This window comes from Eschscholzia californica, unplaced genomic scaffold (genome assembly GCF_041429995.1).
Source record: "Eschscholzia californica isolate CP2 unplaced genomic scaffold, dmEscCali1.0.p SCAF_1, whole genome shotgun sequence".
Lineage (NCBI taxonomy): Eukaryota > Viridiplantae > Streptophyta > Magnoliopsida > Ranunculales > Papaveraceae > Eschscholzia > Eschscholzia californica.
The window spans coordinates 17,722,868-17,746,504 of NW_028238198.1; the positions used below are offsets into that span (position 1 = coordinate 17,722,868).

Genomic DNA, 23,637 nt, shown 5'->3' on the forward strand with positions numbered 1-23,637 from the left:
TGTCGGTGGAAATTTCGATATTTCCAACAACTTCGGTGGAAATTTCGATCATGTCGGTGGAAACTATGCAGGAAATAGTTGTAAGTGTTATTTCGTGCACCTAATCTCATTTTAGGAAACGTTTCGTGACGGGAAGTTTCATTCCTTGCTTGAGCCCCACCATCTGCACAAATTCTGGCCAAGGGAGCGCCTTTATAGTAGCTTGGGCTCCCATATACTAGACCCAAGTATTATAACTTCCTTTGGTTTCGAACATGTAAGCCCCGTAAGATGATGTAGAGAAGGAAAATAAAATAGAGACAAAGACGAAAATATAGACAGGTAGAGAAATCCACGAGAGTGTTTCAATGTTATTGTCGTTGTTATCGAACAACAATTCCACCCAAAACTATATTTGGTGGATACGATCACACATTCGTTTCACTAGACTGAATTCTATATTTTAACAAAACAAAATCCAATTTCAATGAATTAGAGATAACAAGAATCTAAAAGAAAAAAAATAATAAGAACCTTGAATACCAAGTAATGTTAAAAAAAAAAAAAAAGGCAAATTATAGGTAGAAATTATACTATTCTCATCCACAGGGGAAGTGAGACCTGGGAATCACGACAATACAGTATCCAATCTAAACGGTGGAATAATATGTCAACGGTTACGATCAAGTTCAGTCGATACGATCCCAAAGACAAAAATGTTAATATCCGATACTATTAAGGCTATTATTGTCATTTGAGACATTCGCGCTTGCCAATGTTTCAAAATATGCAAGGGGTTATGCTTCCGCCTGAAAGAAACCGGAGAAGACGTAGTTTTAGAGAGAGAAAGAACGATTTATCGTCTCCGATCTGGACACACTTTTTTTTTTTACAGAGAGAAAGAAGATAGATAGATAGATAGATAGATAGATAGAGAGAGAGAGATGGAAACTGATCTCTCTCTTTTAGAAATTGAAGAAGCAGACGATTCACTGTTAGAAATCACTACTTCTTCTACTAACTACATTCCCAATCTTGACCTTGATTCCACCACCACAATCGATTTCGCTTGCTCTCCACTTCAAATATCCAGATCTGAACATTCCATTAAACATTCTCGATTTCAAAATCCTGGTAAGGCTTTCTTTACTACTCTTAATTTTTACTCATTTCGAAGCCCTAATTTCTTCTATCAGTCAAAATGTCTGTATAGATGATTACTTTTCATGTGTTTGAATTATGTAAAACAAATTTCAGGGATTTTGAAGGATAAAGATGAGAATCAGAATCCTTGTTATTCTTCACCTAAAGATTTAAACAGCATCAACAAGGATAATCTTAATGATCACAGTATAGGTTCAAGAAGCCCTAGTGAAGATCCTCAACATGTAAAAAGGAGGAAAAAACGTGGAGGTTATAATCTAAGGAAGAGTTTAGCTTGGAACAAGGCATTCTTGACCGAAGAAGGTATTTTGTTTTTTAAATTTTTGTTGAAGAATTAAACTATAAAAGTGTGGGAAATTTGGAAGTAATTGTATTTATGGCTTTTTTTTGTAGGTGTTCTTGACCCTTCAGAACTATCTAGACTTAATCATTCACTCAATAGACCTAATTCGCCCTTCTTAGGGAGTGTTACTGAAGATGGAAGTATGTCTGGTCGAAAAAGTCCCAAAATAAGCATGAATAGCTTAGGTTTGCAGTCTATTGAAGAAGATTTGTTTGATGAATTGCCTGAGAATTCCTCAAATGAAGATTTAAAGATTGCTGATGATTCATTAAGTATGATCAAATCACCAGCTAGAAGAAATGCAGCTCGAACCCCTCAGGTTAGATTCTACGAAGATATGTACGTGTAAATTTCACGACTAAGATTATGTTTACTAATGGGTACTCATCATTTTGTCAAATTTGTGATCGAAAGGCATCTAGAAAGGTGCAGCCAACCAAGCCCCCATTTAGAAGTATGTCTCATGGAGGAGGTTGCCCAAGACCCACTGGTTTATCTTCATATCCTTAATTATCTTTCTTTGTTGTAGATGCCTTAGCGGCTTTCTTTAGAATTATGATCCTTAACCTTTTCCTTATCAATACGAATATGAAAAACGGTATTTCCCTTAACTTATTCATTCTGTTACGCAAAAGAGGCTTCCTTGTTCAAGCACACTAAATGGGACACTGAAAGACTCTAAACTCCCAAGACGCACGGTTCAGAGACCAGATTCTTCTTCAGTTTCAACAACATCCAGGAATATTGTTGTGAGTGCAAAAACCTTAAAGTGCAATAAAAAAGTTCAACCAGGTTTTCTCTCAACTCACTGTTACTTAATAGCAATTCGACAATACATGATTCAGTCTAAAAGTTCTAATTTCTTTTCATTAAAACAAAGGCTCGTCGTCTACAAAAAGTGTAGGACAGAAAGAATCCTCAACGGTAACCAGAAAAGGCCTTGGTTCTACATCTTCATCCTTCAAGCCTTCTGTTCTCCGTTCGAGTAAAACTATGGTGAGAAACTTGAATGTTTTTACTCGAGTTTAAAGCTGAATGTGGTGGTATATGTAATCAAATAATTACTTCCGTGCTTTAGTAATCGTAGTCACAAAAGTTCAATGTGGTTGTATATGTAATCAAGTATTTCAGTAATTTTTTTTGTCTTACAATGATTTGCAGTCAACTTTGACCAAGGAAAAACGTTTAACAACTGATCCAAGGCCTCTACAAGCTGCCAAAGGCAGAAAGCTTGGTCCTAAAATCACTACACCCTCTGTACCTTGCGGTGATGAACATACCACAGACGGGGAATCCGCCGGAGAGCTTGCAAACTCTGTTTCACATGATGATCGTCATTTTGCCGAAGATGTTCCAAATTCACAATGTCATCCTGCAAAACCAACAGGTTTGAGGATGCCTTCGCCATCACTTCGATACTTTGATCAGGTGAAAAACCTATTTACATCCGTGCGCTGTTGTCTAATTCCAAATTGAATTTACATGCTCTCTTTTTAACATGCTAGTTTTACGCTCTATTAATTGGTGCAGCCAAAATCTTCAGCTTCTCAAGGTATTCAGTCCCTCAATACTCAATCAAGCAGTCGTCGGGATTCATGTATTCCAAAACCCAGGAAACTTAGTCAACCAAACCATTCTGGGGAGGCGAAGCCACTGCATGCACCGCTTGGGACTGTAAAAGTGACTAAAGGGAGCATCAATGGTAGAGCACTTGGAGATAGTTCATTAGTCTCAGCTTTGAAGCCTTTGATTCCACCTACTGTAGTTTCTGGTTCTCATCCAACAAAATCGGAGATCCAAGTAAAGAATCTAAGAGTAAAAGCAAAAGGGCCTAATTGCAAGAATTCTTATAATGAAACAAACCAGATTCAGTCTCTTAGTGTTCATGATCATGCTGATGATCAAGGTGGGAAGCAGAATGGTGCTAAAAATCATGCCGAAGATAGAGTTGATAAGATTTTGCATAGTGTAAACCAGCGATTGGAATCGAGTGATAACCTATCTCGGCTAAGTACTAGATCACCTGAGCAGCTCAATAAAGCTAACCATTTTGAAAACGAACAAGGTGCTATAGCGCAAGCTCACGATGAAGTTGAGCATATATTGCATTATTCAGATATGGGTTTGATTCTGGATGATAATCCATCGCCACCACGTTCCTGCTTTACTGAACAGATCCAAAAGGAGAAATCTCTTGAGAAGCTAGAAGATGCTAGCAATGATGCTGAAGATGATGCAGAAAACGAAATTCAGCAGGTCCAACAAGATATCCATCTTCAGAATATAAATGGCAACATAAAAAATGAAAATCTTAGTGGGAGTGAATCAGACAACTTAGACATTCCACTCCGCTTGAATTCTCAAATGCAAGTGTCAGTTGTGGTTGAAAACGATAATGTGATTGATGACAGCCATGCGGAAAAGATACCATTGGGATCCGTGTGTAGTGATATGTTAATTGACACTTGTGACATTATATCTGATCTGCAGGTTGGATATGATAATTCCAACAGTGGTGCATGTACATCTGTGAAATGCTCAAGCGTTGCGCAGTCCGTCAATGGAAAATCTGATATAGTAGAGCTAAGACATCTTGGCCTAGATGAAGTAGACGAAATTCTCCATAACGAGAATACTGAAGTCCCGGTGTCGGAGAACATTATGGTTGAGAAAAGTGAACCACTGGAAGATCCCTCGAAAGATAATGGTCTGCGGATCACTTTCATAAATCCCAAAAGTGGATGTGAGATGGATACTTGTGATGTTGAATCTTCAGTAGCCTCTAGGATGCAACTGAAAGAAGATTGCTCAGGAGCCGATAACATGATTAAAGTCCAACAAATCGAAGATCCCCTGTTTGAGTGTTTAGATAGTTCTTTACAAGTCATTGACTCAGTTTGTGGTGTGGAGTTTAGAGATGTGATGAATGAAGGTTACCCACATTGCTGCTCCAGAATTGATGAAATTTTTGTTAAAGAACAGGCAAAGGAACAACTAAATGTTAGAAAGCCTTGCCCTAATGAATGTGAGGAAGTGCTGCCCAAAGGTGAGAATAAGTTGGATAGTAACGATGGCACATCACTTCAGCAAAGAATATCATCAGATGAGTATCAGAAAAATAACAAAAAAGCAGAAAGTTCTCGAGAAGTATTGCTTAAAAGTGACGATCATGAAGTTACAGAAATAACAGATGATAATGTAAATCTTTGTGAAAGTTATGATACTCCGCACGCAAAAGCAAGTGATGGTGTGGATGAGGACAAGAATGAACATCTACATGTTGAAGGTTCTCCTTTGAAGTGTTTAGAGATAAGCTCCATAGTTGAAAGTCATCAAACTGAATCCCCTTGTAAATCACCAGGCACGCACAAGTTAGAACACAGTATCCAAAATAGCGACGAATTCGAGTCATTTTTTAAATTGAGCAAAGCTCAATCTGTAAGTGATGTATCCATTTGCCGATTAGAGGAGGATTCATGCTCAAACTCAGTTGAAATCACTTGCGGAACTCCTAATGTGATTGGAGTTAATGAATCAAAAAATTATATATCACCAGAGAAGACACTGACACATACGTCTGTGGATGATGCTACTGATGGTGAAAATCAATCTGAGCCTGAGAATGGTGTACCCCGAACAGAATCTGAGGGTGCAGAAGTTCCAAAGTAAGCAGAAGGAAGCTTCTCTCTCTCTCTCTCTCTCTCTCTCTCTCTCTCTCATTTGTTTAATGAAGGTTCAGTTTAACAAACTGCATTATCATTGCAGCAGAAGAAATTCCGTGGAAGAACCCAAAGATAGAGATGCTCTCGCAGTGAAATTACAGCTGAAAGTAGCTCCTCCATTCTCAGATGAATGGTTAGCTGCTCTGGAGGCTGCTGGAGAGGTAATGCAGATTTTTATTTGTTTGCATGAGAAAGCCAAAGTATTATTACAGGAAAGCAAACATCTTGATTTCTATGATGTTCATACATTTCTGCCCTTCTAAAGATTCTTTAGTATATATTTTAACTTGAGGATTTTTTGTAAATGATGAACGAGAAAAGGCTCTTTTCTTGGACTGTGAATATCATAGATACTCCTACCTTCCATCCAAATTTATGTAATAGAATTGTTATTTTTCTCTATGTAGGATATTCTAACAATGAAGACTGGTGCAGTACAGAACTCTCCACCTGACAAGTCTGTTCCAGAACCCGGGCCATGGTCTCCTGTATGTTCTTCTTTCTCATTACCCATCCTCATTATCATTTTAATCAATCACACAACTTCCACAGTATATGGAAAGTTGAGAATGACCACTGTCATTGTCATCAAGTTTAAGCTTAAGATATAGATGATAAGCTCAATCTTTGAGGGGTAATCTAAAGGGGCATAGAACCCAAAGGTAACCTAAAAACCCTAATCATTTGGATATATGAACAAAAAAAAACAAGCTTCTGGACTTCGGCTTGACCTCTCTTTTGAAATAAATTTCAAAGTTTTTGAAGGAGAGTTGGATTCAAAGTTTGTCCAAATGGGTGGGAAAGGAATATCAATTTAGGCAGGTTTCCCTCAAATTCGAGAACATATATTTTACGTGTTGCCGCTGCATATATCGACTTTGAATGTTGTTTTCTGTTACAGGTTAAAAGGAAGCACCAAGAGATAGGACCATTTGACTGCACAAAGTGTACGAATCTCCCGCCACCATGCAACCTCTCTCCCTAACAGATAAACCCTTCCCAAGTAGGCCGCCACTGATTATTCTTTTCTAACTGTTGTGACATGTCCCTTTGATTTCTGTTCACACGCTCTTTCTTCTTCTTCTTCTTCTTCTTCCAACTTTTAGCCACTTCCTTGGTTTGCATCAGTTGGAGAAAAAAATGTACATTTGTTTTGTTTAGAATAATTAATTAATGAAAATGTTCGAGAATTCATGAAAGGATAGAACCAACTCTCTTGCAGAACCAACATAAATCAAGCAGCATTGCTACACCGAAGAAGCCCTTCGTTTTAATATATTTTCATGTTTCTTTATATAAATATTGACGTTTAAATAAGAAGGTATAACCAACAATGGTTTTTATACAGATGAGTATTAATAAACAAAATATATACGTAACTTAACGAGCCGACGGCTGGAAAGTGGAGTCGTGGAAAGAAAGATATGGCTCAGCTGCTGGGAACTCAATCGAAGCCACGTTAACGGAAGAGTTCGAAGAAATCCTTGACATGTCATCAGAATTACCCTCTCTTGCAGAATTTGTTCCTTTCTCAATTAAGATTGCATCTTGAATCTCCTTGAGCACTTCCGATATAGATGGCCTCATACTTCCATGAGGTTGAACACACATTATCGCCTTCTCGGCTATCTTCCAAACTGATTGTATGTTGTAATCATTGTTCAATGACGGATCAATTACTCCTTGAATATTTCCACTCTCAATTTGTGTCTTCGCCTGTTTTCATTATCATGGATTAGCATTTCGAAAACGATAAATAATATAATAAATGTTACAATATTCTCATAAAGTTGGAAGAAAAAACTATGGTAATGTTATATGATGCAATGCTTAAATAACAATAGACAGAGTTACACAAGAAGACATTTCCTTTACCATTATAATGAAAGACAAACACTAAAGGAACGATATAATGAACAAAAAAGGTCATTTAACAGTCCATGTTGAAGAACAAATTTTGCCTGCTAAAAAGGGTTACAACGGAAAAAAAAGAGGTTGTCGTAACGTTTATAAAAGATAGATACTGGATCAAGGTTTTAGTGAACAAAAAATCTGGAAAACGATCAGTGAGGGACTCGTTACCAAAAAATATGTTTGTCTGTTTTTATTTTCCTATTTTAACACCTTTTTTTCAAGCATTATCATGAGACATAGAGATACTGAAATTTGAACTTTTAATACAATGATATTCTACTGGCACAGAATTTAAACGACCTCAGGATGATTTTCTGCTATCCTTTAGAGAGGTTTAGATTGTTTTCGACGACCCTTAAGATGATCTTAGACAGCCCTTTCGGTGATTTTAGACTACCATTAAGATGGTTTTATATGTCCCTTTAGATAGTCAGGGATGTCCCTTAATGGACAATCATGATTTCCAACTTTTGTTGTCTAAGAAGCACAGAATGTGAATTATCTATTTAGTTGTCTAGGTCCTCTGTTTTATTTGACTAAAATTTGAGGTTTTACCATCAAGTTTTAGACTGCCCTTAATGGACAGTCATACTTCACAATTTTATTGTCTAGGAATAACAGAATGAGACTTACCCACTGGACTATATTACGGCAGTTAACCCCGTAGCTATTGCTAGAAATCACCTCTTGACCTGAAATCAGCTCAAGAAGAATAACACCAAAACTATAGACGTCGCTCTTGTCTGTTAATTGCTGGGAGATGTAATACCTGTGTCGAGGGAAAGATATATTATGTAAGAGAGCATATCAAGACAAATGAAAATATCTTAGTCGCCTACATGGAATAGCGTCTTACTCACCCACAGAGATGAGCCTGATATCAATTTTAAACAAAAAAATGATCTTAATAACAATAACCAGACGATTACGAGACATATCACTCCTAAGCTGCATGCAAATTAAGCATATTATATCATTCACCTGCTGTTAACTTCAGTCAACACTTCATAGGAATACAAGTATTCGAATGAGTGAAAACCGATCAAAATAGTGAGCAGAGACGGGACAAACTGGGCCAAGTATAGTGTTCAATAAGGGCCACAGTTTGTACGGTCATCGTTTAGAACTAAGTGCATGTCCCTAACTTCACCCCAGGTCTTTGGAGTTTAAGTGGGGTCTTAGTAACACTAGTCTCATATCCACAAGACCACAACCCACATGAGAATGTGAAAGTCGAAAAATTTCGTTCTGAACAGTTTTCCCCGGTTATGAATGCAAATTCAACAGTTCAAGCAGAAGTGAATTGGTAAAGCCATCAAGATCCAAATTCAATAGTTCTTACTCAGGATCCAGATACCCGACAGTCCCTCGAACTACACTAGATACGCTAGTCATTCCATCTACTGCAGGCTTTGAGAGACCAAAATCAGAGATTTTTGCTCTCATGTGTTTGTCAAGAAGGATGTTGCTGGTTTTTAGATCTCTGTGGATGATAGTTGGAACACAGCCAGTGTGAAGGTACTCAATCCCTGAAAGAAAATTGACAGAAATAGCAATCACATTTAATCTTCCACTCTGGAGAGTAATTCTTTTTTAAATATGTTTAGTTACTTAACCTTTTGCAGCATCTTCAGCAATCTCGAGGCGTTTGATCCAACTCATACTTCTCTCCGGTGTTAAAGGTCCTAGTAAAGCTTATAAGATTGTAATTTAAGATCTTAGTAAGATAAAATAATCAATTCCATGCGAACATAAGAAAGATAAGACTCACCATAAAGATGTTCCTTTAAGGTTCCGTTATGCATGAATTCATAAATAAGGATACTTTTTCCTTCTTCTTGGCAGTATCCAAGAAATTGTACCAGGTTTCTGTGATGTATTCTGGAAAGCAATTTTACCTATATCACCAAAAAAAGATACTCGAATAAAATACCATATAGAAAAATGCCAGTTGGTTTCCAGTTGGAACTCCACAAACTAATTATATGTATAAAGAACGATAAAAGTAGGGCAAAAGAACATGAAAACATTAATGGTCCAACACAGACCAAACGCATTAAGGAGTTCTTACATGTTCATAACATAGCAATAGCAGTTAGTACCTCGTTTGCGAACTCTCGTTTTCCTTGGTATGTGTTACTCGTGAGAACTTTGACCGCAACTTCCTTTCCATCTCTCATCTTTCCAAAGTACACAACGCCAAAGCCCCCTGATCCAATTCTCTTCTCGAATCCCCTTGTTGCATATTCAATATCAGCTAATAAAAAGCAGTTTGCCGCTTCAGTTGAAGCGTTACTCAAGGAAGAAGAAACTAGCCTTCGCGATGTGAGACCACTAGTAACATCATCTGAAACAATTGGAGAGTCATTTATATCTATGTTCAGAATTGTTCAGTCTATTCTTAAAGTGACCATATATCTAAAACTAGAAATCCTTCAGAGACCTTTCTGAGAATTTCTTTTCTCCCCCCTGAACATAAAGAAGCAACATAATACAGTAGCTATAAGCAGAACCACAGCTCCTACTGATGTGCCAAGAATGATGGCCCAACGTTTGCCTCTATCGCCTTTTTTGTGAAGATCACCATTCCCAGAGTAGCTGGGTATCGGAAAGGTGGAGAAGAATAATGCATGAGTTTCCAAGTATGCAAAGAGAAAGGAAAGAAGGAAAATAAACATGAATAATCACATGATACACTTAGAGTCGGCAACAGGTGATTTTAAGATTCATTGTATTTCTTGAAGTTCAAAATGAATAAGATCAGTCTATTCAACTAGGGAATTTTCTAACATTTTTTTTAAAATATAAGTAATTGAACTTCGGATCATAAAATCGCATGTTATGAGGCCGTCATACAGAGAGAGAAGATCGAACGTACTTAAGAACCAGGTTAGTGTTCAGAAGCCCTGCGGGAATCGTTCCGGATAACATGTTGTTCTGCAAGTACCTACCATCACCACCACAAACAAACTAAGTCTTACACTTAAAAATATCATAGTTTTTGGCATTGTAGAAAACTAAGAAGGCAAAGAAAGACATAAGGACTACTTATAGAGGTTAGAAACTTAGAATAACAATGATCATGTATCCAATAACATATATCTTCATTAATCCCGTCATTTGTTAATTTTTGACATATTCGACTTGTACAGGCACTAAGATCGTAAGAGGTATCCAAGTATGCACAGCCTAAGTGTCTCTTCAAGGCACTGTTCATAGTAGTGATTATGTAGATACGAGAACTTACAATTCCCGTAAATTTTGTAGATTAGTCAAAGATGAAGGCAGCTCGCCGCTTAAGTGATTATTCTCGAGATGGCTACAAAAGAAGTAGATATTAAGCCTTTCATTCAAATATGTCTCGGAATTACAACAAAAAAGGTTAAAGCGTAGAAGTTACATGATCTTTAAATCTTTACATTCAGTGAAATCAGGTATAGGACCATCAAGTGAGTTACCATCTAGCCTTCTGCAATCATAACAAACTTGGTTATTAAAAGACAAGCAACAGAATACTTTACATTATAAGGTAGAATGAGATCATGTTGTACTCTTACAGCTCAACTAATCCCGATAACTTTGTTAACTCTGAAGGAATGTTCCCTGTCAAATTCTTCCCAGACAAGTTACTACAAAAATAGGGCATAATAATAGTTTGAATTAGATCTGTTGAAAAATACGGTAAGGAGTAAGGCTTGTCTACAAATAAAAGAAAAAGACTCAAGTATTCGTGGCAAAATTCTAGTCTACTGAAAACAAGAACGGAGAACTTTTTTTTTTATTACATGGAAATTATCATTGGTTGTGGGTCTGAGTTACACTGTAACCATGACCATGGAACAGGCAAGCATGGGTCGCCACCTTCTCTTGCCCAGCCAGCTGATGGATATTTAGAAACAAGACCAGCGGTTACTGTTCCTGGAAATCACGACAGACTAAAATCAGAAACGGAATTAGTTCGAAGTTCCAGAGAGGATAATCTAGGAGTCAAACATACTCGTACCATCTTTAGAACCATAATTAATTTTCAGGTATCTATTGATCTCCATTGCATTTAAGAGAGGTCCCCTGGTTGACTCAGCAGTTTTTCTAAATTCGAAATTTAATACAAAAGGAAGTGTTATGTTTGTGTATCCTGGTTCATACAACCGATATTTTCCATGGGCGTTTTCTTGAATATTAACGGCCGCTTTGTTGACTTCATCCATTCCTGGTAGGACAAGCCTAAATTTCCTGGTATCATTTGAAGTCAATTCTTCAATTTCCGCGAAGTATGAGAATGCCCATCCAGAACCTAGAAATCCATCCAAGTTCAACCGATAAGTTAATGACCCTTTAGTACCAACCACAGCCGTCTGCATAACCTTTTCAGGTGGTCTTTCACCTCCATTGATATTAATAGGCATTTTTGTGGACACTTTCTCTGTTCCCGGAGCAACATCAACGAGATAATTAGGTTTCTTCAAAGAGTCTGACTCCCATATTCTATCAAACGGGTCGTCAGGATACCTGAAGTCAGAAAGACTTTGCTTATGAAACAAAGAGCAATCTCATGTGTAAAAGGATATAGGCAAAATTACTGTTTTTGCAACTTTGTTTCAGTCAAACAGTTACCTTTTGAAATCATTAGAGTTACGTACCATGTAAAAGAACAAGCATCGATAAGTACATCCAACATGAACAAATTACGCCTAAAACAGCATTAACCATTTATTGAAGCATACCTGATAGGATTTTCACTTATAGCGCCAAAGTTTATCCGTGCAGACACACTAAGGAAGAATTGAGATTCAAAATCTGTATAATAAACTGAACCATTAAACGGGCGAAGCTCAATGGTCGAGATAAATGGCTGCCCAGTTGTGGCATTGGATAAACACACACTAATTGTAGGCGAAGTAGCCAGAACAATCAACTCTCGAACCTCTATGGTAGTAAAATCTGAAATGAGAATTGTTGACCAATGAGTCGCCCCAAGTGAGATGTCAAACTTTGGGTAGACATTATTGCTATCAAAATTCCCATATAAGAATGTTGTTCTTACAAGATACCGGGTTCTAGTTTTCACGTCAAGCGTATAACAATATTTTCTATTATCAGCAGGGAAGTATCTAACTGAGGTATACTGTTTTCGCGTCTCCTTCTCAACTGATATTGAAGCTGTCTCCCCAAACATGAGTTGATCATCAGGTGTCCACCGAAGGCCTATGTCATCGGTGAAGTTTTCCTTACCTCCACAGTCCAAGCTTACAAAACCTGCAATTTTGGTTTTACTGTCACAAAATAACACTTTGAACAACACTCGCGTATATAAAACACAAGGACGGCCTTCTTTTAGGGTGAATGTCCGATATCTTCGGATATAGTCAGCCCTCAGATCTCATCCAAACTTTCCTACTCCAACGGCTTAAATGAATCCTGAGATCCATAACCCAACTCATCTAAATTAAGTTTTGTACCCACTTCCCATAATTGAGATAAATAAAACTTCCTAAAGCAACTACAGCATTTTATCATATCCATTTTTACATTAGTTCACGTTTCCAGTATCATATATATTAAAATTCAAGATAGTAGAGCTCTCTTATTTAGAACGTATCGGGCATCTATAGTAAAAGAGAGGAGAAATCAAAGGGAAATGGTAAGTGAACTAAGGATTCTTCTTCTTTTATAGGTGATGAGTTAGTAGTACCTGATCAAAATACTTGCATCAAATTCAAAAGCAGAGAGAGAAACAATTCCTATATAACTAAAACTATATTCGACAAAAAAAAGAAAAATCTATGGTAGGAAATGATCAAAACAAACCCTAGAAAATTTCACGACCGTGATATAAATTAGACATGAATGATTTTCCAACATAATTTAGATAACATAGTTTTAGATACACAAATCCGCAAATCAGAATTAGAACAGAAAAAGCTATAAAGAGAAGTAAAAGGAGTTAAAGAGTAATTGAAGTAGAGATTGAAAAGAATTACCTGACATCTGAGCATTATTAGCGTTAATAAGAAGAAGAAAAGAAAGAGAAATGAAAAAGTGACTTCTTCTTATCATCATCATCATTATTTCTTTTGTTTTCTTTCTATTGAAGTTTCAGCCAGAAGAGAAAGTGAAGAGGTAAATAGCACTACAATCGGAGACTTGAAGTCTGAAACTTAATCTTCTGGTCCAGAGTGAGAGATAGAGAGAGAGAGAAAGAGAGTTTTAGAGAGAGAAGAAGACTAGTACAGAGAACTACAGTCGGAGACTGGAAGTCTCGTCCACTATCTAATTTCTATAGGAGACGACAAGTAGTAAGTGGGACTCGCGGTCAGTGGCTGTTATTGTTTCGTTTTACCCGCCAATAAAGAGAATATGTTTGTTTGTTTGGTCTTAGTGGCAAATTTGGGCTCTTGAAGAAATTGTGAGCATATATTAGTATTGTTTTAAGACTTCAAGTAGAGAGAGACCAACTCCAAAAGACTATACAATGGCAATTAGAAGTTCACATCTCAACTGTCAAAAATTTCATTCTAGGCATTACCTTCTCACATATTCGCCGCAACAACAATGTTCATGTCGACAAACTTGCAAATGGGCTCGTGTCCATAATAATAATAGAACTTGGTATGTAGTACTGCCACCCTTCTTAATCTAGGTTGTAATTATACTCTTATTTAGTTACACATGCTTATCTTTTCATCAAAAAAAATAAATAAACCACCTTTAAAACTTTAAATGTATTTAAAGTAAGAAAGCAATGAGATTTTTAGGTATGTCAACTTTTTTTTTTTGTATTCTTTCTCTTTGGTCAAAAAGCTTAAGATTTTGAAGGCCGACGAAAAGTAAGAAACAATATGGCTTCTCTCTTCTTCTTTCTTCTTCCAAGGAAGGGAAGTTTTCAAAACGCCCCAAGTGTTATAGACGCCTCCCTCACGGCAAATTCGAGAGGGAGTCCGTGAAGGATGGAGACGCCTGTAATACTCGTAGAAGGTGCCTATAAGACTTCCCCTAAGAAAATATGTTGAAAAATGTACTCCTTATATGCAAAGGAAAAGAAAAGAGTCTATAGATGCAACGAAACATTCCATAACGAGAATACTGAAGTCCAGGTGTCGGAGAACATTATGGTTGAGCAAAGTGAACCACCGGAAGATTCCTTGGAAGAACATTATGGTTGAGCCGATAACATGATTAAAGTCCAACAAATCGAAGATCCCCAGTTTGAGTGTTTAGATAGTTCTTTACAAGTCATTGACTCAGTTTGTGGTGTGGAGTTTAGAGATGTGATGAATGAAGGTTACCCACATTGCTGCTCCAGAATTGATGAAATTTTTGTTAAAGAACAGGCAAAGGAACAACTAAATGTTAGAAAGCCTTGCCCTAATGAATGTGAGGAAGTATTGCTTAAAAGTGACGATCATGAAGTTACAGAAATAACATATGATAATGTAAATCTTTGTGAAAGTTACGATACTCAGCACGCGAAAGCAAGTGATGGCGTGGATGAGGACAAGAATGAACATCTACAAGTTGAAGGTTCTCCTTTGGAGTGTTTAGAGATAAGCTCCACAGTTGAAAGTCATCAAACTGAATCCCCTTGTAAATCACCAGGCACGTACAAGTTTGAACACAGTATCCAAAATACTGACGAATTCGAGTCATTTTTGAAGTTGAGCAAAGCTCAATCTGTAAGTGATGTAGCCATTTGCCGATTAGAGGAGGATTCATGCTCAAACTCAGTTGAAATCACTCGCGAAACTCCTAACGTGATTGGAGTTAATGAATCAAAAAATTATATATCACCAGAGAAGACCCTGACAAATACGTGTGTGGATGATGCTACTGATGGTGAAAATCAATCTGAGCCCGAGAATGGTGTACCCCGAACAGCATCTAAGGGTGCAGAAGTTCCAAAGTAAGCAGAAGGAAGCTTCTCTCTCTCTCTCTCTCTCATTTGTTAAATGAAGGTTCAGTCTGACAAACTGCCTTATCATTGCAGCAGAAGAAATTCCGTGGAAGAACCCAAAGATAGAGGTGCTCTAGCAGTGAAGTTACAGCTGAAAGTAGCTCCTCCATTCTCAGATGAATGGTTAGCTGCTCTGGAGGCTGCTGGAGAGGTAATGCGGATTTTTATTTGTTTGCATGAGAAAGCCAAAATATTATTACAGGAAAGCAAACATCTTGATTCCTGTGATGTTCGTTTTCATACATTTCTACCCTTCTAAAGATTCTTTAGTATATACTTTAACTTGAGGATTTTTTGTAAATGATGAACGAGAACAGGCTCTTTTCTTGGACTGTGAATATCATAGATACTCCTAACTTCCATCCATAACAAATTTATGTGTTGCAGCTGCTGCATATGTTGATTTCGAATGTTGTTTTTTCTATTACAGGTTAAAAGGAAGCACCAAGAGATAGGACCATTTGACTGCACAAAGTGTACTAACCTTCCGCCACCATCCAACCTCTCTCCCTAACAGATAAAACCCTTCCCAAGTAGGCGGCCACTGATTATTCTTTTCTAACTGTTGTGACATGCCCCTTTGATTTCTGATCACACGCTCTTCTTTCTTCTTCTTCCAACTTTTAGCCACTTACTTGGTTTACATCAGTTGGAGAAAAAAATGTACATCTGTTTTGTTTAGAATATAGTTATTTAATGAAAATGTTCGAGAATTCATGAAAGGATAGAACCAACTCTCTTGCAGAACCAACATAAATCAAGCAGCATTGCTACACCGAAGAAGTCCTTCGTTTTAATATATTTTCATGTTTCTTTATATAAATATTGATGTTTAAATAAGAAGGTATAACCAACAATGGTTTTTATACAGATGAGTATTAATAAACAAAATATATACGTGTAACTTAACGAGCCGACGGCTGGAAAGTGGAGTCGTGGAAAGAAAGATATGGCTCAGCTCCTGGGAGCTCAATCGAAGCCACGTTAATGGAAGAGTTCGAAGAAATCCTTGACATGTCATCAGAATTACCTTCTCTTGCAGAATTTGTTCCTTTCTCAATTAAGATTGCATCTTGAATCTCCTTGAGCACTTCCGATATAGATGGTCTCATACTTCCATGAGGTTGAACACACATTATCGCCTTCTCGGCTATCTTCCAAACTGATTGTATGTTGTAATCATTGTTCAATGACGGATCAATTACTCCTTGAATATTTCCACTCTCAATTTGTGTCTTCGCCTGTTTTCATTATCATGGATTAGCATTTCGAAAACGATAAATAACAGAATAAAAACTATAGTAATATAGGATGGCATTGATTCAATGCTTAAATAACAGTAGAAGAGTTGCAGTACAGAACATGTCCTTTACCGTTATATTGAAAAGACAAACACTATAAGAACGACATAATAACTGCTGCATGACAGTCCATGTTGAAGAAAAAGATTTGACTGTTAAAAAGAGTTACAAGGGAAAAGAGGTTGTGATAACGATTATAACTGCTGCATGACATAGGAACAAGGTTTTAGTGAATTAAAAAAAATCTGGAAAACGATAACGGTGAGGGACCCGTTACCAAAAAAATATGTTATATGTTTTTTTTTCCTATTTTAACACCTTTTGTTGAAGCTAATAATCTGACACATAGAGATAATAAAATTTGAGCTTTTAATACGGTGATATTCTTTGACTAATCTACTGGCACAGAATTTTAGACGGCCCTCAGGATGATTTTCGGCTACCCTTTAGAGAGTTTTAGATTGTTTTCGACGACCCTTTAGATGATCTTACCATTAAGATGGTTTTAGACGGCCCTTTAGATAGTCAGGGACGTCCCTTAATGGACAATATGATTTCCAACTTTTGTTGTCTAAGAAGCACAGAATGTGAATTATCTAGGCCCTCTGCTTTATTTGACATATTTGAAAGAAACTAAAATTTGAGCTTTTACAATCAAATTTTAGACTGCCCTTAATGGACAGTCAGTACTTCACAATTTTATTGTCTAGGAAGAACAGAATGAGACTTACCCACTGGACTATATTACGACAGTTAACCCCGAAGCTATTGCTAGAAATCGCCTCTTGACCTGAAATCAGCTCAAGAAGAATAACACCAAAACTATATACGTCGCTCTTGTCTGTTAATTGTTGGGAGATGTAATACCTGTGTCGAGGGAAAGATATATTATGTAAGAGAGCATATCAAGACAAATGAAAATATCTTAGTCGCCTACATGGAATAGCGTCTTACTCACCCACAGAGATGAGCCTGATATCAATTTAAAAAAAAAAAAACAATAACGAGACGATAACGATATATATCGCTCCCAGGTCCCAAACCGACTGCAAATTAAGCAGCAACGTGACAAACTGGGCCAAGTACAGTGTTCAATAAGGGCCACATTTTGTACAGTCATGATTTAGAAAATTAACTAAGTGCATGTCCCTAACTTCACCCCAGGTCTTTGGAGTTCAAGTGGGGTCTGAGTAACACTAGTCTCATATCCACAACCCATGCGAGAATGTGAAAGTCGAATTAATTCGTTCTGAACAGTTTTCTCCTGGTATGAATGCAAATTCAATTGTTCAAGCAGAGTGAATTGGTAAAGCTATCAAGGGGAAGTTCTTACTCAGGATCCAGATACCCGACTGTCCCTCGAACTACACTAGATACGTTAGTCATTCCATCTACTGCAGGCTTTGAGAGACCAAAATCAGAGATTTTTGCTCTCATGTGTTTGTCAAGAAGGATGTTGCTGGTTTTTAGATCTCTGTGGATGATAGTTGGAACACAGCCAGTGTGAAGGTACTCAATCCCTGAAAGAAAATTGACAGAAATAGCAATCACATTTAATCTTCCACTCTGGAGAGTAATTCTTTTTTAAATATGTTTAGTTACTTAACCTTTTGCAGCATCTTCAGCAATCTCGAGGCGTTTAATCCAACTCATACTTCTCTCCGGTGTTAAAGGTCCTAGTAAAGCTTATAAGATTGTGATTTAAGATCTTAGTAAGATAAAATAAATATTTCCATGGGAACATAGGAAAGATAAGACTCACCATAAAGATGTTCCTTTAAGGTTCCGTTATGCATGAACTCATAAATAAGGATACTTTTTCCTTCTTCTTGGCAGTATCCAAGAAATTGTACCAGGTTTCTGTGATGTATTCTGGAAAGCAAGGTTACCTATATCACCAAAAAAGATATTCAAATAGAATAATACCATATAGAAAAAATACCAGTTGGAACTCCACAAACTAATTGTATTTTTTTTTTTTTGAGAATTCGACTACGATCTGCGTTAGTCATTACAAGGCATTGATACATCATGAGATGTAATAGCACGATAACCGCCTAATTTAAACCAAGAATGAAAGAGGCCTAAAGCCCGACAAAATATTACATTATTTATAGCCTAAATTACATAGGATAAATCTTGATGGCAAATTTCTTCCACCGAGACTCGATCCCACGACCTCATGGGCTTAAGAGGGGTGCCCAACTGTTGCACCAAAGGGTGGTGGACTAATTGTATTTATACACCGAAAAAACATCGAGTTAAGAAAGAACGATAAAAGAAGGGAAAAAGAACATTAAAACATAAATGGTTCCACATAAAACACAAACACATTAAGGAATTCTTACAAGCTCATAACATAGCAATAGCAATTAGTACCTCGTTTGAGAACTCTCGTTTTCCTTGGTATGTGTTACTCGTGAGAACTTTGACCGCAACTTCCTTTCCATCTCTCATCTTTCCAAAGTACACAATGCCAAAGCCCCCTGATCCAATTCTCTTCTCGAATCCCCTTGTTGCATATTCAATATCAGCTAATAAAAAGCAGTTTGCTGTTTCAGTTGAAGCGTTACTCAAGGAAGAAACTAGCCTTTGCGATGTGAGACCACTAGTACGATCATCTGAAACAATTGGAGAGTCATTTATATCTATGTTTAAAATTGTTCGGTTTATTCTTAAAGTGACCATATATCTAAAACTAGAAATCCTTCAGAGACCTTTCTGAGAATTTCTTTTCTCCCCCCTGAACATAAAGAAGCAACATAGCACAGTAGCTATAAGCAGAACCAGAGCTCCTACTGATGTGCCAAGAATGATGGCCCAACGTTTGCCTCTATCGCCTTTTTTGTGAAGATCACCATTCCCAGAGTAGCTGGGAATCAGAAAGGTGGAGAAGAATAATGCATGAGTTTCCAAGTATGCAAAGAGAAAGGAAAGAAGGAAAATAAACATGAATAATCAGATGATACACTTAGAGTCGGCAACAGGTGAGTTTAAGATTCATTGTATTTCTTGAAGTTCAAAACGAATAAGATCAGTCTATTCAACTAGAGAATTTTCTAACATTTTATTAAATATAAGTAACTGAACTCGGGATCATAAAATCGCATGTTATGAGGCCGTCATACAGAGAGAGAAGATATAACGTACTTAAGAACCAGCTTACTGTTCAGAAGCCCTGCAGGAATCGTTCCGGATAACATGTTGTTCTGCAAGTACCTACCATCACCACCATGAACAAAACTAAGTCGTACACTTAAAAATACCATAGTTTTTGGCATTGTAGAAAAGTAAGAAGGCAAAGAAAGACATAAGGACTACTTATAGAGGTTAGAAACTTAGAATAACAATGATCATGTATCCAATAACATATATCTTCATTAATCCCGTCATTTGTTAATTTTTGACATATTCGACTTGTACAGACACAAAGGTGGTAAGAGGTATCAAGTATGCACAGCCTAAGTGTCTCTTCAAGGCACTGCTCATTCTAGTGATTATGTAGATGCGAGAACTTACAATTCCCGTAAGTTTTGTAGATTCGTCAAAGATGAAGGCAGCTCACCGCTTAAGTGATTATTCTCGAGATGGCTACAAAAAAAGTAGATATTAAGCCTTCCATTCAAATATGTCTTGGAAGTACAATAAAAAAAGGTTAAAGCGTAGAGGTTACATGATCTTTAAATCTTTACATTCAGTAAAATCAGGTATAGGACCATCAAGTGAGTTACCAACTAGCCTTCTGCAATCATAACAAACTTGGTTATTAAAATACAAGCAACAAAAAACTTTATATTATAAGGTAAAGTGTGATCACGTTGTACTCTTACAGCTCAACTAATCCCGATAACTTTGTTAACTCTGAAGGAATGTTCCCTGTCAAATTCTTCTCAGACAAATTACTACAAAATAGGGTCATAATAATAGTTTGAATTAGATTTGTTGAAAACTAGGCTAACGAGTAAACCTCATCTACAAATAAAAGAAAATGACTCAAGTATTCATGGCAAAATTCTAGTCTACTAAAAAACAAGAACAGAGAATTTCTTTTTTTATTACATGGAAATTATCATTGGTTGTGGGTCTGAGTTACACTGTAACCATGACCATGGAACAGGCAAGCATGGGTCGCCACCTTCTCTTGCCCAGCCAGCTGATGGGTATTTAGAAACAAGACCAGCGATTACGGTTCCTGGAAATCATGGCATCCAAAAATCAGAAACAGAATTAGTTAGAAGTTCCAGAGAGGATAATCAAGGAATCAAACATACTCGTACCATCTTTAGAACCATCATTGATTTTCAGGTATCTATTGATCTCCATTGCATTTAAGAGAGGTCCCTTGGTTGACTCAGCAGTTTTTCCAAATTCAAAATTTAATACAAAAGGAAGTGTTATGTTTGTGAATCCTGGTTCATACAACCGATATTTTCCTCGGGCGTTCTCTTCAATATTAACGGCCGCTTTGCTGACATCATCCATTCCTGGTAGGACAAGCCTAAATTTCCTGGTATCATTTGAAGTCAATTCTTCAATTTCCGCGAAGTATGAGAATGCCCATCCGGAACCTGGAAATCCATCCAAGTTCAACCGATAAGTTAATGACCCTTTGGTACCAACCACAGCCGTCTGCATAACCTTTTCAGGTGGTCTTTCATCTCTATTGATATTAATAGGCATTTTTGTGGACACTTTCTCAGTTCCCGCAGCAACATCAACGAGATAATTTGCTTTCTTCAAAGAGTCTGACTCCCATATTCTATCAAACGGGTCGTCAGGATACCTGAAGCCAGAAAGACTTTGCTTATGGAACAAAGAGCAATCTCATGTGTAAAAGGATATGGGCAAAATTACTGTTTTTGCAACTTTGTTTCAATCAACCAGTTACCTTTTGAAATCATTAGAGTAACGTTCCATGTAAAGTGCAAGCATCAAAAAATACATCCAACATGGAAAAAGTTACGCCTAAAACAGCATTAACCAGTTAATTGAAGCATACCTGATAGGATCTTCACTTATAGCGCCAAAGTTTATTCGTGCAGACACACTAAGGAAGAATTGAGATTCATATTCTGTATAATAAACTGAACCATTAAATGGGCGAAGCTCAATTGTCGAGATAAATGGCTGCCCGGTTGTGGCATTGGATAAACACACACTAATTGTAGGCGAAGTAGCAAGAACAATCAACTCTCGAACCTCTATGGTAGTAAAATCTAAAATGGCAATTGTTGACCAATGAGTCGCCCCAAGTGAGATGTCAAACGTTGGATAGACATTATTGCTATCAAAATTCCCATATAAGAAGGTTGTTCTTACAAGATACCGAGTTCTAGTTTTCACGTCAAGCTTATAACAATATTTTCTATTATCTGCAGGGAAGTATCTAACAGAGGTATACTGTTTTCGTGTCTCCTTCCCAACTGATATTGAAGCTGTCTCCCCAAACATGAGTTGATCATCAGGTGTCCACTGAAGGCCTATGCCGTCGGTGAAGTTCTCCTTACCTCCACAATCCAAGCTTACAAAACCTGCAATTTGGGTGTTATTGTCACAAAATAACACTTTGAACAACAATCGCGTATATAAAACACAAAGGACGGCCTTCTTTGAAGGTGACTATCCGATATCCTCGGATATAACCAGCAGCCCTCGGATCTCATGCAAACCTTCCTAATCCAATCAATGGCTTAAATGAATCTTGAGATCCATAACCCAACTAATCCCAATTCAATTTTGTACCCACTTCCCATAATTGAGATAAATAAAACTTGTTAAAGTAACTACAGCATTTAATCATATCCATTTTTTACATTAGTTCACATTTCCAGTATTATACTAAAATTCAAGATAAGTAGGTGTCTCTTATTTCGAATCTATATTCTATAATAAAAGAGAGGAGAAATCGAAGAGAAAATGGTAATTTAACTAAGGATTTTTCTTCTTCTTCTTCTTTTATAGATCATGAGTTAGTACCTCATCAAAATAGTTCCATCAAATCCAAAAGCAGAGAGAAACAATTCCTAAAACTATATCAACAAGAAAACCAAAATCTAAGGTAGGAAATGATCAATACAAACCCTAGAAAATAAATTCATTACCGTGATATAAACTAAGACATGAATGAGTTTTCCACCATATAGTTTAGATAGTTTTAGATACTCAAATCCGCATATTGGAATTAGAAGTAAAGAAAAATAACTAAATGGGGGGGTTAAAGAGTAATTGAAGTATTATTACCTGACATCTGAGCATTATTAGCGTTAATAAGAAGAAGAAGAAGAAGAAAAGACAGAGAAATCAAAAAGCGAATTCTTCTTATCATTATTTCTTTTGTTTTCTTTCTATTCAAGTTTCAGAACAAAAAGTAGAGAGAGAGAGAGAGAGAGAGAAATGGTAAAGAGCAGAAGGAATAGATGATATTGGCCTTCTGTTCTAGAGAGAGAAAGAGTTTTAGTGAGAGAGAGAGAGAACTATCTACAGTCGGAGTCTAGTCCACTATCGAATTTGTGTTTTTTTTTCTAGTATTGAAGAAGGGGACAACTGGGACCCGGTCAATGGCTGTTATTGTTTGATTTTACCGCGAATAATGAGGACTTGAGAAGTCCCACCGACTTCAAAATTTGGGCTCAAAGACTTGAAGAAATTGTGATCATATATTAACAACACTGTTTTAAGACTTCAAGTGGAGAGAGAGACCCACCTCCTTTAAAACTTTAAGCTTAAATGTATTAAAAGTATGAAACTAATGGATTTTTAGGTATGTTTTTCTTTTGTAATCTTTTTCTTTGGTCAAAAGCTCGTGATTTTGAATGCCCAAGGAAAGTAAGAAACAATATGGCTTCTCTCTCCTTTCTTTCTTCTAACGAAGGGAAGTTTCCCTCGAGGCAAATTCGAGAGAGAGAGAGAGAGTGTGTGTGAAGGAAGGAGACGCATGTAATACTCGTAGAAGGTGTCTATAAAAGTTCCCCTAAGAAAATATGTTGAAAAATGTACTCCTTATGCGAAGGAAAAGAAAAGAGTCTAAAGATACAACTTCTTTGACATAAGAATTCTGTTTCGTGTAATTGTTATACCTTCCAACCTAATCTCAAAAAGTCTTTGACATTTTCTGTTTCAAAAAGATAAAATCTTTTATTAGAGGATTACATTAGAGTATTAGACTTGTGTTGAGATATATCAATAGCATCCTTTTGACTGATATAATCAATTTATCACTACTTTAAAATCAACACGATCATCAAACTTTCTTCGAATTCCTAC

General features: G+C 36.9%; 4 protein-coding genes across 12 annotated transcripts; 2 read left to right on the plus strand and 2 right to left on the minus strand.

Annotated features, from left to right (window-relative positions):
• The first annotated feature begins 624 nt into the window (after positions 1-624).
• On the plus strand, positions 625-6,997 carry LOC147564749 (uncharacterized). 4 transcript variants are annotated; one of them, XM_086649814.1, is made up of 12 exons: positions 625-1,113; positions 1,237-1,446; positions 1,537-1,805; positions 1,901-1,986; positions 2,115-2,278; positions 2,367-2,482; positions 2,648-2,914; positions 3,017-5,151; positions 5,255-5,369; positions 5,616-5,696; positions 6,110-6,211; positions 6,557-6,997. In XM_086649814.1, exons 1-11 carry the CDS (start codon positions 924-926, stop codon positions 6,191-6,193), a joined length of 3,717 nt encoding a protein of 1,238 aa, XP_086505940.1. In that variant the 5' UTR covers positions 625-923; the 3' UTR covers positions 6,194-6,211; positions 6,557-6,997. The 4 variants fall into 4 exon arrangements, with proteins under 4 accessions (XP_086505940.1, XP_086505933.1, XP_086505928.1 ...); XM_086649807.1 differs by having other exon boundaries at positions 723-1,113; positions 5,252-5,369; XM_086649802.1 differs by lacking the exon at positions 6,557-6,997 and having other exon boundaries at positions 723-1,113; positions 5,252-5,369; positions 6,110-6,407.
• On the minus strand, positions 6,453-13,571 carry LOC147564750 (putative LRR receptor-like serine/threonine-protein kinase At1g67720). 3 transcript variants are annotated; one of them, XM_086649824.1, is made up of 15 exons: positions 13,104-13,571; positions 11,847-12,378; positions 11,126-11,631; positions 10,908-11,040; positions 10,680-10,751; positions 10,523-10,591; positions 10,370-10,441; positions 10,001-10,069; positions 9,566-9,720; positions 9,225-9,469; positions 8,894-9,020; positions 8,739-8,807; positions 8,465-8,651; positions 7,756-7,891; positions 6,453-6,924 (listed from the first exon to the last, which is right to left on the minus strand). In XM_086649824.1, exons 1-15 carry the CDS (start codon positions 13,186-13,188, stop codon positions 6,589-6,591), a joined length of 2,793 nt encoding a protein of 930 aa, XP_086505950.1. In that variant the 5' UTR covers positions 13,189-13,571; the 3' UTR covers positions 6,453-6,588. The 3 variants fall into 3 exon arrangements, with proteins under 3 accessions (XP_086505950.1, XP_086505946.1, XP_086505953.1); XM_086649820.1 differs by having other exon boundaries at positions 8,739-8,816; positions 13,104-13,499; XM_086649827.1 differs by lacking the exon at positions 13,104-13,571 and adding an exon at positions 12,815-13,012.
• A 723-nt stretch (positions 13,572-14,294) lies between these two features.
• Positions 14,295-15,425, plus strand: LOC147564751 (uncharacterized). Its single transcript, XM_086637972.1, has 2 exons — positions 14,295-15,022; positions 15,107-15,425. The coding sequence occupies exons 1-2, from the start codon at positions 14,295-14,297 to the stop codon at positions 15,330-15,332; spliced, it is 954 nt and encodes a 317-aa protein (XP_086494098.1). The 3' UTR covers positions 15,333-15,425.
• A 415-nt stretch (positions 15,426-15,840) lies between these two features.
• Positions 15,841-23,075, minus strand: LOC147564752 (putative LRR receptor-like serine/threonine-protein kinase At1g67720). 4 transcript variants are annotated; one of them, XM_086649833.1, is made up of 15 exons: positions 22,615-23,075; positions 21,374-21,905; positions 20,652-21,157; positions 20,434-20,566; positions 20,205-20,276; positions 20,048-20,116; positions 19,894-19,965; positions 19,525-19,593; positions 19,092-19,246; positions 18,754-18,995; positions 18,137-18,263; positions 17,982-18,050; positions 17,708-17,894; positions 17,106-17,241; positions 15,841-16,314 (listed from the first exon to the last, which is right to left on the minus strand). In XM_086649833.1, exons 1-15 carry the CDS (start codon positions 22,697-22,699, stop codon positions 15,979-15,981), a joined length of 2,790 nt encoding a protein of 929 aa, XP_086505959.1. In that variant the 5' UTR covers positions 22,700-23,075; the 3' UTR covers positions 15,841-15,978. The 4 variants fall into 4 exon arrangements, with proteins under 4 accessions (XP_086505959.1, XP_086505956.1, XP_086505967.1 ...); XM_086649830.1 differs by having other exon boundaries at positions 17,982-18,059; positions 22,615-23,022; XM_086649841.1 differs by having other exon boundaries at positions 22,476-23,021.
• Positions 23,076-23,637: the final 562 nt, after the last annotated feature.

What these genes read in the sequence shown, in the direction of transcription:
- LOC147564751 (XM_086637972.1), top strand. Translation starts at nt 14,295, where the DNA reads ATGATTAAAGTCCAACAAATCGAAGATCCCCAGTTTGAGTGTTTAGAT. An exon ending in AAGGGTGCAGAAGTTCCAAA is followed by an intron (nt 15,023 to 15,106) that starts GTAAGCAGAAGG and finishes TTATCATTGCAG; the next exon opens with CAGAAGAAATTCCGTGGAAG.
- LOC147564749 (XM_086649807.1), top strand. Translation starts at nt 924, where the DNA reads ATGGAAACTGATCTCTCTCTTTTAGAAATTGAAGAAGCAGACGATTCA. An exon ending in GGCATTCTTGACCGAAGAAG is followed by an intron (nt 1,447 to 1,536) that starts GTATTTTGTTTT and finishes TTTTTTTTGTAG; the next exon opens with GTGTTCTTGACCCTTCAGAA. An exon ending in AACCCGGGCCATGGTCTCCT is followed by an intron (nt 5,697 to 6,109) that starts GTATGTTCTTCT and finishes TTTCTGTTACAG; the next exon opens with GTTAAAAGGAAGCACCAAGA.
- LOC147564750 (XM_086649820.1), bottom strand. Translation starts at nt 13,188, where the DNA reads ATGATGATGATGATAAGAAGAAGTCACTTTTTCATTTCTCTTTCTTTT. An exon ending in ATAAGTGAAAATCCTATCAG is followed by an intron (nt 11,632 to 11,846) that starts GTATGCTTCAAT and finishes TTCTGACTTCAG; the next exon opens with GTATCCTGACGACCCGTTTG. An exon ending in TGTAAAGATTTAAAGATCAT is followed by an intron (nt 10,442 to 10,522) that starts GTAACTTCTACG and finishes CTTCTTTTGTAG; the next exon opens with CCATCTCGAGAATAATCACT.
- LOC147564752 (XM_086649830.1), bottom strand. Translation starts at nt 22,699, where the DNA reads ATGATAAGAAGAATTCGCTTTTTGATTTCTCTGTCTTTTCTTCTTCTT. An exon ending in TGTAAAGATTTAAAGATCAT is followed by an intron (nt 19,966 to 20,047) that starts GTAACCTCTACG and finishes CTTTTTTTGTAG; the next exon opens with CCATCTCGAGAATAATCACT. An exon ending in AACAGTAAGCTGGTTCTTAA is followed by an intron (nt 19,247 to 19,524) that starts GTACGTTATATC and finishes TCTGATTCCCAG; the next exon opens with CTACTCTGGGAATGGTGATC.